The following is a 15937-nucleotide window of genomic DNA, read 5'->3' on the forward strand; positions in this document are numbered from 1 at the left end:
CTAGGATGGGTAGCAGGGGATGAGACAGCTGGTTCCTTCCAGAATGAAGGAACCTGCGTCTCCCTGAGGCCTAGAAACACACACCAGATAATAAACAGTGAAGGCAACAAGTACTTAGCTTAGAGATGTATGAATAAGCAGGAGATCCAAGACAAATCAGCACTAGCAACTCCAAGCAGAAACTATCAACCGCATGGTCAGCAGTGTGAGGCGGATCTAAATTGAGTCTCATCACTGATAATGAGCGGCACGATGAGAGGCGAGATCCTGCCAAACAACAACATACATAGAGAAAAACAGAGAGACCTGTCAGCCTCACGTGCAACAAGTCTATCCGATCTGCTCACCTCTCTCACAGGAGGGACCGTGACAGTACCTCCCATCCCCTCTATGGGTGGCCTCTGGACAACCAGGACCGACTTTATCAGGATGCGCCCTGTGAAAGGCCCTCACAAGGAGGTTGGCATTCACGTTGGTCGCAGGACCCCACATTCTTTCCTCTGGACCATAACCCTTCCAGTACACGAGGTACTGAAGAGATCCACGAAGAATACGTGAGTTCACTATCCTGGCAATCTGAAACTCAAGATTACCATCCACCATGACAGGAGGTGGTGGAAGGGAGGACAGTTCAGCAGGTTCAACATATCTTTTCAGCAATGACTTTTGAAAACACATTATGAATCTTCAAAGCTTGTGGAAGCTCAAGACGAAAAGCGGATTAATAATGGCAGAGATCCTGTATGGCCCAATAAACCTTGGCCCCAACTTCCAAGAGGGTACCTTCAACTTAAAGGGTTTCTGTCACTAGAATTTGCAGTATTAAACTGGCTGACATTAGCGATGTGCTAATGTCGGCTGCACCTAACTCTGCTATTCTAATGATTATCTTTCCCCCCGTTACTGTGGAATTCTTACTTTTATAATATGTAAATTAGCCTTCCGTCTCCCACCTCAAGTCACGTCTTCCAAGTGTTGATTGGCATCCTTCTGCCTGCCCTGTGCCCTGGGGAAATATCGCATCGTTCGGTAATCTGCGCAGGCGCAGTGAGGAAGCTGGCAGCCTGCGGGCATCCTACCCTCGCCACATAGCCCTCAACACAGTTACGTAACCCTGGCCACCAGAATCTTTGAGAAATGAGATCCACAGTGGATCTGTTCCCAGGGTGTCCCGTAAGAACAGTATTGTGATGTTCCTTAAACACCTTGTGTCGTAGTTCCGAAAGGACAAACAACTTCCCTGGAGGATAGTCTCTCCCTGGGCCCCAACACCTCTGCCTTAAGTTCAAGATAAGGGGCAGATACAACCACCCCATCAGCCTATATTGGAGCAGGATCCTCCAAATCACCCCCTCCCAGGAAAGCTACACGACAAGGCATCCGTCTTGGCGTTTTTAATCCCAGGACAATAAGTGACAATGAAATTAAATCTAGTAAAAAACAACGACCATCTGGCCTGCGTTGGGTTCAGACGTTTAGCCAAATGCAGGTAGGCCAGATTTTTGTGATCAGTAATTACCATAATGGGATGAATCGCTCCTTCCAACCAGTGACGCTACTCTTCAAAAGCCAATTTAATGGCCAACAACTCTATTACCTACATCATAATTTATTTCGGCAGAAGAGAGAGTTTTTTTTTAGAGAAAAAAGCACAAGGGCGCCATTTGCTAGGAGAAGGACCCTGCGACAAGAATGCTCCCTCCCCTACCGCTGATGCGTCAACTTCCACAAAAAGGTTGCGACACATCCGGTTGCACCAGAATAGGAGCAGAAGCAAAACATTCCTTTATTGCTGAAAAATCATGCAATGCTTCTTCAGACCAGACTGAGAAATCCGCGCCTTTCTTAGTCATATCAGTTAATGGTTTCATAACAGTTGAGTAATTCAAGATAAATTTACGGTGGTAGTTGGTGAACCACAAAAATCGCATAAAGTGCCTTCAGATCTTCGGGTCGATCCCAGTCTAACACAGCACAGACTTTTTCCGGATCCATACGAAAACCCGAAGAGGAGATTAGGTACCCCAGGAATTGCACTTCAGGGACTGCAAATACATGCTTCTCCATTTTAGCATACAATTTATTCTCTCTTAGGATCTGTAAGACCTGTCTCACGTGATCCTCATGCGTCTCCATATCAGGGGAATAAATTAAAATATCATCCTGATAAACCACCACAAACCTGCCCACCAGATGATGAAAGATGTCATTGATGAAGTGTTGAAAAACCGCAGGAGGACAAACCAAAAGGCATGACCAGATTCTTAAAATGACCCTAAGGAGTATTAAAGACCGTTTTCCATTCGTCCCCTTCCTTGACTCTTATCAGATTATATGCCCCCCTCAAGTCCAACTTAGAGAACACCTTGGCGCCGACAATCTGAGGATCAAAGGAAGGGGATAGGGATCACGACATTGGCAATTTGGATGGTCTAATATGACCTTTAGCCAAACTCTCGGTGATATACTCTCGTATGGCTACTCTTTTTGGTTCAGAAAGATTATACAACCAAGACTTTGGCAATCTAGCTCCGGGATTAAGGTTGACGGGGCAATCATACTCCCGATGAGGAGGCAACTCATGGTCTTCATCCTTAGAGAATACATTAGAAAAATGCGAAAGGAAAGGAGGTAACATTTTATTAGTTACAACAGAAAGCAATGTGCTGAGACAGTTGTCAAGGCAGAAATCACTCCAATTGAGAATCAGTCTCACTTGCCAATCGATAGTAGGTTTACCATGGTTAACCAAACAAAACCCTAACACCAGAGGAGCAGGCAAACCCTCCAGCACATAACATCAAATGGATTCAATATGAGAATCTCCCACCTTTAGGTGAATGTCATGCACCATTTGAGACAGACACTTTTGAGAGAGAGGGGCGGAATCACAGAAATATTTTTGTCTAATGCCCTTGTTGTCAAACCATGCATACGGACAAAGTGGCCATCCACTAAATTAACCCCTGCCCCACTGTCAATAAATACTTCCATTTCCAGAGTTTTGGAATCTAGCGCCACCTTGGCAGGCAGGAGAAATCGGTAACTACCGGTAAAAGACAAAAGTACATTCTCAATTTCCCCATCCATACTACCAAGAGTGATAAGAGGACTAGACACATTACATGTACAATGTAAACATGTACATTGGTTGTCAGATCTCTTTACAGTACTGGTGCAGTCCCTTTTAGACTCTGCCAGTCCTTAAAGGAGATTTTAGAGGACTATGAAAACAATTGCTGCTCTATCTCAAAAACAGCGCAACTCCTTTCCACAGGTTGCGTGTGGTATTGCAGCTCAGCCAAATTAATTTCAATGGAATTGAGCTGTAATACCAGACACAAACCAGCACCATATTTATCTAACTCTGCACAACCCCTTTAACATAACTAGAATATAGAACATTAGAGAAAACAATAACTTACTTGAGCAGAAAATCCATTGAAGAAGGAGTACCAGAAATGAACCAATGTAAACGCAAAATTCTTGTAGAAGAAAAAGCTTAGGAACTTGCACATGCGGATGTATGACCAGCGGCCATGGACCAAAATGAGTCTCTGGAGGTATCTGAACTGAGCGAAGGAGTAGTCACTGGACATCACGGCCTGCATACCCTCCTGTCCGCTGATACCAACTCCTATATGGGCAGCTGTGAGACACAAACAGCAGATATGGGTTGTAATGGCTTACTATGTACAGGTCAGTACACAGTCCACCTACATACTGTAGCCTGACTAGCTTCTCAAGGAACCATTGCAAGCTCAAGCCAAAGCTGGTTGAATGTTCAGTGGCTGCCTGTTATGACAATAGAAAATGATTCAAAAAGATCTAGCGTGACCTCCCCCATCAATGACAACAAATGGTGGTCATAGTCTACTGGTGCCTACAGTCATTGAGCCAATGCAAATCCAAAAAAAGGGCTAAAATTCTGTTGCCTGCAGCCACCACTAGGGGGAGCTTACTGCATACAGCACATACTGTACACTGAGCTCAATAATAATTGGGAATTTGGCAGGTCTGTTTTTCTGATACAGACCTCTCATTGCTAGGAGATCCCTCCTTCCAAGGGCCTTTCTAGCACTGTGCACTTGAAGCCTAAATCCAGTTTTTTTTTGCTGGTTCCTTGAGTTCCTGGGTGACTGCCACATTCAAGTGTATCTATGTCCATCGGCTCCCTGCCCACTATAAAATCTAGTAGGTGGGTATTAGTAAGCTGGTAGAGCAAAATAAAAGGGTTTTTTTTTTCTCTGGGGGCTAAAAGAGGGCCAAATACCCTGTGGGGGCACAAAAGAGGATTATTACTGCCTGAAGGGCACAGAGTGTAGCGTCAGCGTGGGCCACAAAGGGAGAATTTTTACTATGTAGGGGTACAATGGTGGAAACAATCACTTTGTGGAGGCACAATTGAAAATTATTACTGTATGGAGGCACTAGTGGTGTAGGGCACAAAGCGGGGCTTTGGGGTAAGGGTAGCAGCATGATGGGTAGCTTGAGTGCACAGATGAGCCCTGGAAACAATCTTCAAAAGTCACCATATAGATACTGTATGTTGACTCCAGTATATAAATAAAATTTTCTTTTGGGGGGACCAAATGTATGCCTTGGGGCTCGTACCCCATAATTTTTAATACCTTAGCCATGCCCCTTCCTGTTTTAGACAATGCCCCTTCCTCCTGATGATTAGCGATTCTGATTTCTGTACACATCTTACTTTTAATCATGTTGACATCATTTGCACCGTCTCCAATAGCCAAGGTGATGGCTTTCTTGTACTTCTTCACCAGATCAACCACCATGGCTTTTTGCTTTGGAGTCACCCTACAGCAGATGACAGAATTGCACTGGCAGGCCAGGTCCACAAAGTTCTTCTGTCTCTGCTCCTTTAAGGCGTAAATCTTCTGTTTCTCTTGCAAATCCTTTTGCTTCTCCTCTGCGGTTCTGGGAAATTTCAGCTTCAGGCGTTTCTTCCTCTTTTTCTTCTTTTCCAGAAGAATTTCATTCTGATCAGGAAAAAGTAATATATTTCATTGTTAAGTCAATATCTAGATATAAATCACTGTAACCACGTGGACGTTTTTGAAGACTTTGCTTTGTTGACCTTCAGTTACCATAATATCTTACAGTTCAAGGACTAACAAGGATTCGTCTAGGATTTTTCTGATTGTTAGGCCTCATGCACACAACAGTATTTTTTCACGGTCCGCAAAAACGGGGTTCCGTTGGTCCGTGACAGTTTTTTTCGTCCGTGGGTCTTCCTTGATTTTTGGAGGATCCACAGACATGAAAAAAAAAGTCGTTTTGGTGTCCGCCTGGCCATGCGGAGCCAAACGGATCCGTCCTGAATTACAATGCAAGTCAATGGGGACGGATCCGTTTGACGTTGACACAATATGGTGCAAATGCAAACGGATCCGACCCCATTGACTTTCAATGTAAAGTCAGGAGTCCCTTTTATACCATCAGATCGGAGTTTTCTCCAATCCGATGGTATATTTTAACTTGATGCGTCCCCATCACCATGGGAACGCCTCTGTTAGAATATACCATCGGATTTAAGTTACATCGTGAAAACTCATATCCGACAGTATATTCTAACAGAGGCGTTCCCATGGTGATGGGGACGCTTCTAGTTAGAATATACTACAAACTGTGTACATGATTGCCCCCTGCTGCCTGGCAGCACCCGATCTCTTACAGGGGGCTATGATACACACAATTAACCCCTCAGGTGCCGCACCTGAAGGGGTTAATTGTGCGTATCATATCCCCCTGTAAAAGATCAGGGGCTGCCAGGCAGCAGGGGGCAGACCCCCTTCCCTCCCCAGTTTGAATAACATTAGTGGCCAGTGCGGCCCCCCCTCCCTCCCTCCCTCTATTGTATTATCATTAGTGGCACAGTGTGCAGCTCCCCCCCGGCCCCCCCTCCCTCCCTCTATTGTATTTAACTCATTGGTGGCACAGTGTGCGCCCCCCCCTCCCTCTATTGTATTTAACTCATTGGTGGCACAGTGTGCGGCCCCCCGGCCCCCTCCCTCCCTTTATTGTATTTAACTCATTGGTGGCACAGTGTGCGGCCCCCCCGGCCCCCCTCCCTCCCTTTATTGTATTTAACTCATTGGTGGCACAGTGTGCGGCCCCCCCGGCCCCCCTCCCTCCCTTTATTGTATTTAACTCATTGGTGGCACAGTGTGCGCCCCCCCCTCCCTCCCTCTATTGTATTTAACTAATTGGTGGCACACAGTGTGCGCCCCCCCCCCCCCCCCCGATCATTGGTGGCAGCGGAGAGTTGTGATCGGAGTCCCAGTTTAATCGCTGGGGCTCCGATCGGTAACCATGGCAACCAGGACACTACTGCAGTCCTGGTTGCCATGGTTACTTAGCAATATTAGAAGCATCATACTTACCTGCGGGCTGCTGCGATGTCTGTGACCGGCCGGGAGCTCCTCCTACTGGTAAGTGACAGGTCTGTGCGGCGCATTGCTTAAAGGGAGTCTGTCAGCAGATTTACCCCTTTTTAACAGTTGCCATACCGCTGTAGCCGCAAAACAGATGATTAACACAGTACCTTTATATGCTTTGGTGGACTTTTAAATATGCCAAAAACGAACTTTGATGAGGGCTCGCAAGTGCCCAGGGCGGAGTCCACCGGGTTGGAGCCCAGGCAGCTCTGCCTCTTCGGCTCTTATCCCCGCCCAGCCTCCTCCTCTGCCCGCCTATCTGTTGTCTCTCCCCCTCAGCGAGATCCCGCACCGACGCGATGACTTCCTTGGTCGGGGCATGCGCATAAGCTACTGCGATGCCGTGTCAGCAATGGGCATGGCAGTGCGCATGCCCCGGCCAAGGAAGTTATCGCATCGGCGCGGGATCTCGCTGAGGGGGAGAGACAACAGATAGGCGGGCAGAGGAGGAGGCTGGGCGGGGATAAGAGCCGAAGAGGCAGAGCTGCCTGGGCTCCAACATGGTGGACTCCGCCCTGGGCACTTGCGAGCCCTCATCAAAGTTCGTTTTTGGCATATTTAAAAGTCCACCAAAGCATATAAAGGTACTGTGTTAATCATCTGGTAAGTATGATGCTTCTCCGCTGCCACCAATGATCAAGGGTGGGGGGGGGGGGGAGGGCTGAGGCCTCACACTGTGCCACCAATTAGTTAAATACAATAGAGGGAGGGAGGGGGGAGGGGGGGGGGGCGGGGGGCCGCACTGGCCACCAATGAAATTGAAACTGGTGGAGGGAGGGGGGGGTCTGCCCCCTGCTGCCTGGCAGCTCTGAAAAAGCTTTTATGCAGACGGATCTTCGGATCCGTCTGTATGAAAGTAACCTACGGCCACGGATCACGGACACGGATGCCAATCTTGTGTGCATCCGTGTTTTTTCACGGACACATTGACTTGAATGGGTCCGTGAACCGTTGTCCGTCAAAAAAATAGGACAGGTCCTATTTTTTGGACAGACAGGATACACTGATGCGGCTGCAAAACTGTGCATTTTCAGAAAAAACTGAAAACGGTACAACGGCCACAGATGCACACAACGGTCGTGTGCATGAGGCCTTACTGGAATCCATCAGCATAGTGTTGACAGACCCACCCTGATCAGATTAGTTGAGTTCCTATCAAGCTATGGTTTCCAATCATTTTTTTTTTTTAGTACAGTGGCTCGAATTTCCAGCTCACCTTGTCTTAGACAGTTAAGAACTAGTCACTGACTTAAAGGGGTTCTGTCATGAGATTTGAGCCCTATAAGCTAAACATATGGCAGCGGCTTCGTTGAGCGAAGTGCGCATGCGCCAGCTTGATGCGCATGCGCACTTCACTCAACGAAGCCGCTGCCAGGAGTCCGCGGTGCATCAGGCTGAGCTTAGTGCGCAGGCGCCGGATCTGGCAGAAGGACGGGTGGATTGAGGAGGCGGCTCTGAGGTGAGGAAGGCGGTGCTGGGCACCAGACGGCGAGGGGTGCGGGCGGGCACCCTGGATTAACGTAAAACCCCTTGGGCACCTTAGGTAGGTGGGTGACAGCTTATAAAAACCAGTTTTTTGGGCTAATAGAGCCACAAGCAGGTTTAATAAGGGCAGTTTAGGATTCATGTTATTAGTACCGACATGGTCATATGTTTAGCTTATAGGGCACAAATCTCATGACAGAATCCCTTTAAGAATATCTCTCACCCGCGGTTCTGCTCAACCTCCATAGGCAGGTGTGGGGCTACTGGGGTATATACCTTTAGTGTTGGGTGAAAGGGACACCAACGAGACACCAACAAGTCATTTTGCCTTGTGAAGGCTATTTAGATATATGGCTAGGGCCTCAAAGTAACATCTTCCAAGTGAAGGAAAATATAGATATGGTTTTGTCCATAGGGTTTTATGATGACCCAAGTTTGGTTTATCAGAAGCTCTCAGACCTCACCCTATTGAGGACAAAGACGTATCAAGTGTAGAGAAATGGTTATAAAACTGTGCTCCAATCAAACATATATGTGCCATAACACCTGGATATAGGGCCCTTGGAGGCTGAAACCAAAACAAGTGGTCTGTATACCTTGGTTTAAAGGGTGTTGGGACGTGTGTAGGGATCCCTGATCAAAACAAAAACTCTATAGACAAGAACGGGGAGCATTTACAGGAATAACTTTAAGCTCTTGGGCCCCAATGCAAAATCTGTCAAAGGATTCCCCACTGGATACAATGGTCCATATAGTGCTGATATATTCTTATGTGGCAGATAATCTGGGTTCTCACCAAAGAGGAACAAGGGGCCCAGGTGGGTTGAGGTGTGGTGGCATTAACCAGATGGGAGCCCATAGTAACGTTTGCTGTAGAACTCTATGTATGTCTCTGACTCTATAATGACATATTTACTGGGTGACATACCAGCCAAGAACCGGTTAATATTAGAGAACATTTTTCATCTCCTTGGAAGAAGGGCTCCGGGTCATTGGCACCCGGCCTTGGGTTGCCTCCACTCCGGTTCTTCTGATTTTCCATCCTCGTCTGCAGTAGAGCACTGGGGAAAGAATTTCGAAGCAAAGATATGGGCAGTGAAATATCGTGAAAGTGGACAGGAGGCAGTACAACCTCAAATAAAATCCATTGATATGGGTAATACATTTTTTTAAAAAAAATTAATCACACTGGCTTTTTATTTGCTGAATGAAACAACCAGGTGTCCACCCTAATTTCATAATGCATGGCCCGATTTATATAAATAAAATAAAATCAGCTGTCCAGCTGTTGCTAGGGGACTCGGGTGAACATTGTGGCCTCTTCCTAGGTCAATGATGTCAGATCCATCAGTCACAGAATTATATTTTTTAACACCGTCACTTACTTAATGTCCTCTCCGTAGTAGATCTTTGTCTCATCTGTTAAAAGCTCACAGGCAAAGCCAATATTAACTGCTGTTTCTGGAAGAAGGAGGGAAAAAAAAATATAACATTATGTGCATAGGTAAATTAAAGGGGGGGGGGGGGGGGGGAAGTATGAGCAATCAGAGAGATGGTCGCCCATGCAATATCACATTTCGCCTGTAGTGGCCGCTGCAGAGGAAATGAATCACTGGCCAAGCATTCCCCTGCCTATGACAGCTGATCAGTAGAGGTCTCTGAAGCCAGACCTTCTGCAATCAGTCTGATCACTGGGCCAGCTTCAATTAAAAACAGAGCTGTCTTGATGCCGACTGCTTGTCCCACCAGTAGTTTCAGAGTGACCGTGGTAGAAATCTCAGTATTGTCAACTTGACAGCTTTTTAGCTCTGCTCCATTACTGGGATCATAGACTGCTGCTGAGTTGCAATGTCTGCAGTCTAAACTCTTAAATGTTATATTAATATAATAATTCGGCATGAGAAATGAATTACTTTTGTAATTTACTTTCAGTTACAAAAATGCTCCAGTTGAGAGATATTCTGTGTAAAAATATGTACGTCCACCTACTGAGCTGGATAAGCACGGACACACATGTTCAGTTTTATCCTTGAACTGCCACCAGCCATATCGACCATTAGAAGTTACAGGGAGAGCTGCAGTAAAAAGGACATGCCCTCGAGCTCTGACAGGAAAAGAGCGGCAGCAGATAGGACACACCCCTGAGCTGTGATAAGGAGAGCACTGCAGCAAAAAGGACACGCCCCTGAGCTGTGATAGCGAGTGAGCTGCAGCAGAAAGGACAAGCCATCTGAAAGGACATGCCCCTGAGGTGCCAGCATGAAGAAAATTTTGAAGAAGAATTGGAGCAATGAATGGGGAGATCTTTGGATCCATGTAAAGGGATCGTGATGTAGTGTATGATATCCGATGTTCATCTTTTAGATCGACCATGGCATAACCCCCTTTAAGGTTGTTCTACCCCTTCCCCCATGCTTTTTACTGCAGCTCTGCTTGTTGAAATTACAGCTATGTATACTGTGTGCACAATGTCAGTAGGAGGCCAGTAGAAGGAGAACCAAATGTGATTACAGCAAGATTATCAGAAAACTGCTGCCCATATATTGAGGAGAATGAGCGTCAATAAAAGGAGGAGATCTTAAATATCATAGACATCGTGGAGAAAATCGTCACATTATTACATGTCACTTACCTTTTTTATCCCCAGTGAGAACCCAAATCTTTATGTCTGCTTTGGCAAGTTTAGAGATTGTATATGGTACGCCGTCCTGCAACTTGTCTTCAATGGCGGTGGCGCCCAAGAGCTGCAACAATATGACAGGAGGTCAGCAGATATAACAGGACAAGGAGCAATACAGAAGGTGTGCATTTCCTGGGTGAACCTACCACTAGGTTGGTCTCTATCTCTTCGTATACTTTATCCAGAGCCTCGTCTCGATCGGTCATGACCACGCTGGCCTCATGAAACTTTTTATTCCATTTCTCAAACTCTTCGTGGCTGATGTCCTTGTAGCAAAGACACAAGGTCCTAAGAGTCTCATTGGCAAATACCTGGAGGTAATGACAGTATAAAAACGACATGGTCAGATTTTAATGCAAACTGTAATTCCGCCTTTGTCCTGCGGTGGAGCTGCAGGGGAATTAAACACTTCCTGTCAGGTCCAGCCCTAGATCACAACCGATCGCTGGGGGGGTCAACCTCTGAATGTGAATGTCTCTATTTCCTAAAAAAACTGATGTGTTCTTTCTCACTTATCTTCTGGGCTCGACATATTCCGAGTGGCGTGAGATGACTGGCTCTGGCTGTGAAACACAACCATGATTTTATGATGCTGTGCCTGGAGTTGGTTATGCTATATGTGTCTGTGTGTGGCCACCTAATGGTTGCGTTGTGAACTGCAGCCTGTCATAGGTTTTGCTAAGATTTTGTGATAATGTTTTAAGTTTGCATTATGTAAAATCAGAGCCCGCAATTAAATTAGTAGGGTGGACATCTCCGTAGATCAGCGATGCCCAACCTGCGGCCCTCCAGCTGTTGCAAAACTACAGCTCCCAGAATACTAGGACAGCCTACAGCAGGGCATGATGGGAGTTTTACAACAGCTGGAGGGCCGCAGGTTGAGCATCCCTGCCGTAGATTCAGTAATTATATAATGCCTAGATACTGGCATTTAATAAAATGGGCATTATCTTTAAAGGGGTTGTTCCATGGAGACATTTATGCCCTATCCACAGGATAGAGGATAAGTGTCTGATTGCCAGGAATCGGAGTGCTCGGGCCACTGCCAATCATGGGAACAAGGGCCCGCTGGAATGGAGCAGCGGTCACTCGCATATGCACTGCTCAGGCCTCCTGAATTCAACTGTATCGTCATCGTATTTGGTTCCGCTGGGGCAGTATAGGTGTTCGGCACTATGGTATTGCTGGCTGTGCCCACTTCTGTTGTCTCTGCCTACGCATGTTGGCCCTGCCTACTTGTATTGCTTCACCTTATGTCAGTTTGGACCCAACTACAAACATGGGGCCACTTTTAGTTTTTTTTTCCAAGGCCACTTAAAGTTCCCAGTTCTATCCTTAGACTGACGGAGATAAACCACATTCACTCTGCTATTTCCAGCAATCCCCTAGACTTCGATTGGGGGGCAACATGCATGTGTGACCACTGTCCCATTCAAACAGTGGAACACAGGACCCCCATTCTTGTGATAGTCAGGCTCTCCAGCATTCATATCCCCACCAATCCTGTGCAAAGGCGATAAGGGGTTTTACTAGAACAACCCCTTTAACCCCTTAGGGACCGGGCTCATTTTCACCTTGAGGACTTGGCCATTTTTTGCAAATCTGACCAGTGTCACTTTAAGTGGTGATAACTTTAAAACACTGACTTATCCAAGCCATTCTGAGATAGTTTTTTCGTCACATATTGTACTTCTTAACACTGGTAAAATGAAGTAAAAAATAATCATTTTTATTTATAAAAAAAATACCTAATTTGCCATAAATTTTGAAATATTTGCAAATTTCCAAGTTTCAATTTCTCTACCTCTATAATACATAGTAATACCTCCAAAAATAGTTATTACTTTACATTCCCCATATGTCTACTTTATGTTTGGATCGTTTTGGGAATGACAATTTTTTTTGGGGGACATTACAAGGCTTAGAAGTACATCTTGAAATTTCTCAGAAATTTTTAAAAACCAACTTTTTAAAAGGACCAGTTCAGGTCTTAAGTGACTTTGTGAGGCTTACATAATAGAAACCACCCAAAAATGACCCCATTCTAGAAACTACAGGGGAGCTGGACAATGCATGCTGATGGAGAAGAGGGGGTAACTTGTAGAGCTGTAGCTAGGTTTTTCTTCACCAAGAGCAAAGGTTAAGTTTATTGCCCTAGCCCTGTACCTAAATGCACTTGCTAAGTAAAGTAACTTGTTGGTGAACCCTTGGCACCCAGGGTGCATGCTTACTCCAGTTACACCCCTGGGGACTTAGGAGACATATTGATAAGTCATCACTAGTTTAGACCTCTCTGCTCCTGAAGTCTCCTGATTTTTCAGCCAAGTGGTGCATATTGGATTGGATTTGGGCACGCTGCCGCAACATGGTGGGCCTGGAAATAGGATCTCTTGCTGGTGCACCAGTCATAAGTGCAGTTACTGTGACACCCTACAACTTTAGAATAAGGGTAGGGGGTCCTTTAAGGCTGTTTCACACGAGCGGATGCCGTGCGTGGCATCCGCTCCGTGAAAGAGTGCCAAGACCCGATGCAGACTGCAGAGGCACGGAGCATTAATATGACTGATAATGCTCCGTGCCTATGCAGTCTGCATCGCGTCTTGGCACTCTTTCACGGAGCGGATGCCACGCACGGCATCCGCTCGTGTGAAACAGCCCTTAGTCCATCTCTATTTCCGGCATATTATGTAATACTGACACGCAGAACTCACATCCAGAGCCTCCTGGGTGGCGTCCTTAATGGGGTTATTTGGATCTAGACGCTCATATATAACCGTGTCGGCCCCTTTACAGTACAGTCTGATTTTTCCACTTGGCTCACGCACTGAGAAAAAAAAAAAAGGGATCCACATTATAGCAATTCATAATTGTGAATATAATAAAATAAAGAATGGCTGCAACCCACAAAATCACTAATTGTAGCTCAAACTTGTTCATTTACAGCCGAGGGATGCAACATGAATTTTGGAAACCTTTGTGTATCTGTATATTTACATTATCACTACTGAATGTGGCTCAACTGCAATACCAGATGCAACCATGGATCAGGGTGGTGCCATTTCCTGCAGGGGGGTGGGGGGGGGGGGGTCAGATGCCTTCTAATTTCTTACAACCCCTTTAAGAGTAGCTGTATATAATTTGACTTGAGTGTGTAGGCGTGGTACTCTGTTGGAAGGAGCTTTTAACATGCCTGAAAAAAGGGGCAGCAGAGATTATTGGTAAAAAGTTTTTTTGCATATAACTATAAGGTTAATCCGAGGTTAAAATGAATGTCTATCCTTTTCATCTTAAAAAGATCCACAATTCTGAACAGATCCGTTTCTTAATATATCTTTATAGAATTTTAAGCTCCATTTTTCTGATACACAGCTCTAAATCCCCTGCATAGCCCTACATATAAATGATTCCATTCTGCCTGCGCAGCCACCACTAGGTGGAGCTCAAGAGCTAACCGAATACTGTGTTATTATTTCAACAGTATGCAGGAAGCTCCCTCTGGTGGTTGCTGAAGGCATCTACCTTATCCATCTGCCTTCCTTTTAAATCAATTGGCACATGTGTAAACAAAAGCTTACCTATAACAGACATGCGCTTTCGGTCACTGTTAAAATCCAGAATGCCAAGAACTTCATAGGTGACTTCCTTCTCCAGTTCACTGATGGTGATAGTACTCTGGGTTCTGGACAGAAACACAAAGCCAAAATTCCTGGCGGCAGTTACCAACGCCCCTTCATCCGGAGATGCCGCCTGGTAGGCTATTTCACCACCTGGAACCAAGATGGAAGAGCTCAGTGCAACTGGGAAAAAAAAAGTCATTAGCCGTATCCGCCATAAACGGAGAGCTGAACGTACCGTCAGTCTTCTCCACCATTACTGTATGGCACAAGGCGAGAAGCTTGAAAAACAGGCGAACGTCGGGATCTTTTCCTGACCGGATTTGGTCAATCAGATAATGGTCGCCAAATGTAAACTTTGGGTCTGCCAAGGGATTCCAGCCAAAATCTACCTGCTGCAGGTCAGAGACGGTAACCAATTCATTCACAGGCTATAGCAATGTGTAAATCATGACCTATAAGGCCCCCCGCAAGCTACCGTATCCGTTTTGCGGTCTCCAAATCGCAGATCCGCAAAGTGCGGATTCATTCCATGTGCATCCCGCACTTTTCGCTGGTCCCATTGCAAAACGGACAAGAATAGGACATGTCCTATAAATTTGCTGCATAGCCAAACAGATGTGGACAGCAGACAAATAACATCCTTTTTTGAGGCACATGCAGAAAAAATAAATGCGGATCGGATGCAGACATAAAATACTGTCGTGTGCATGAGGACTAAACGTGTGATTATTTTTGTAGGAATTGATCCAATGTATATAAATCAAAAGAATGAAAACAGTTTTCAGTGTCCCACCGTTTTGTGTATACAGCATCTATGCAGACTTACACGTTTCCATGGCTACAGACTACAAACAAACCCTGTGTGTAGTCTGATCCTGCAGTCATTTTACTCCACTCCCTCTGGGCCCTCTTGTTGCTAATCTATAGACCAGGGATGCCAAACCTATGGCCCTCCAGCTGTTTAAAAACTACAACTCCCAGCATGCCCTAATAGCTGTAGGCTGTCAAGCATGGTGGAAGTTGTAGTTTTGCAACAGTTGGAGGGCCGCAGGTTAGGCATCCCTGCTATAGACAGTTAAAGAAAGCAGAAGGAAGATGAGAAGACATGACTGCAGAATTAGACTACGCAGAGTTTCTTTTTAGTCTGTAACCATGGAGACGCATTACTTTTTATACAGATTTTTATTTTATTTTTTAGTTTAGACAAACATTTTCAAGTAGATACATCCTTTGTATCCAGAGTACATTGTCCTTGGCAAACAACTTATTAATAGGACCTACATCCTGGTTATTACCAGTTTTAGGTACTTGCTAAAAGCCCCTTTCAAACTCCCAAAAACTGCACTGAAGACCCACCCCTGCGCAGCAATCTGCAGAGCCAACATTGGAGACTTTTGCATTTTCCAATCTATGCCTTTAAGGGATTTTCACGATTGCAAACACATGGATGCTTTCTTCTACAAACAGCACCACACCTGTCCGCAGGTTATGTGCGGTATTGCAGTTCCAGCATATTCACTTTGATGTAACGGAGCTGCAATACCAAAAACTCAACACACAGAAAAATGTGGCCCTGTTTTTTTAAATAAAACAGCCACATATTTCTTATCCCAGACAAACCCTGTAATACAATACTGCTATCAGCTGCTATGATTTTCAATAAAACAATTTACAGGAAGTCCAGAGAAATCGTTTTT

General features: G+C 45.5%; 1 protein-coding gene across 2 annotated transcripts in view; it reads right to left on the reverse strand.

The window, feature by feature from the left end:
* The window catches only part of ATP8B1 (ATPase phospholipid transporting 8B1), a 120190-nt gene that overhangs the window by 14824 nt on the left and 89429 nt on the right, over window positions 1–15937 (reverse strand). For both annotated transcript variants that reach the window (XM_044275106.1, XM_044275105.1), the window contains exons 15-23: window positions 14476–14632; window positions 14199–14390; window positions 13335–13447; window positions 10770–10934; window positions 10576–10687; window positions 9329–9404; window positions 8872–9004; window positions 4712–5000; window positions 3426–3649 (exon numbers count right to left, since the gene is read on the reverse strand). In XM_044275106.1, coding sequence (XP_044131041.1) covers window positions 3426–3649; window positions 4712–5000; window positions 8872–9004; window positions 9329–9404; window positions 10576–10687; window positions 10770–10934; window positions 13335–13447; window positions 14199–14390; window positions 14476–14632 — 1461 coding nt within the window. The remainder of the gene's footprint in view (window positions 1–3425; window positions 3650–4711; window positions 5001–8871; window positions 9005–9328; window positions 9405–10575; window positions 10688–10769; window positions 10935–13334; window positions 13448–14198; window positions 14391–14475; window positions 14633–15937) is intronic.

The sequence above is a fragment of the Bufo gargarizans genome, unplaced genomic scaffold, assembly GCF_014858855.1.
Source record: "Bufo gargarizans isolate SCDJY-AF-19 unplaced genomic scaffold, ASM1485885v1 original_scaffold_883_pilon, whole genome shotgun sequence".
NCBI lineage: Eukaryota > Metazoa > Chordata > Amphibia > Anura > Bufonidae > Bufo > Bufo gargarizans.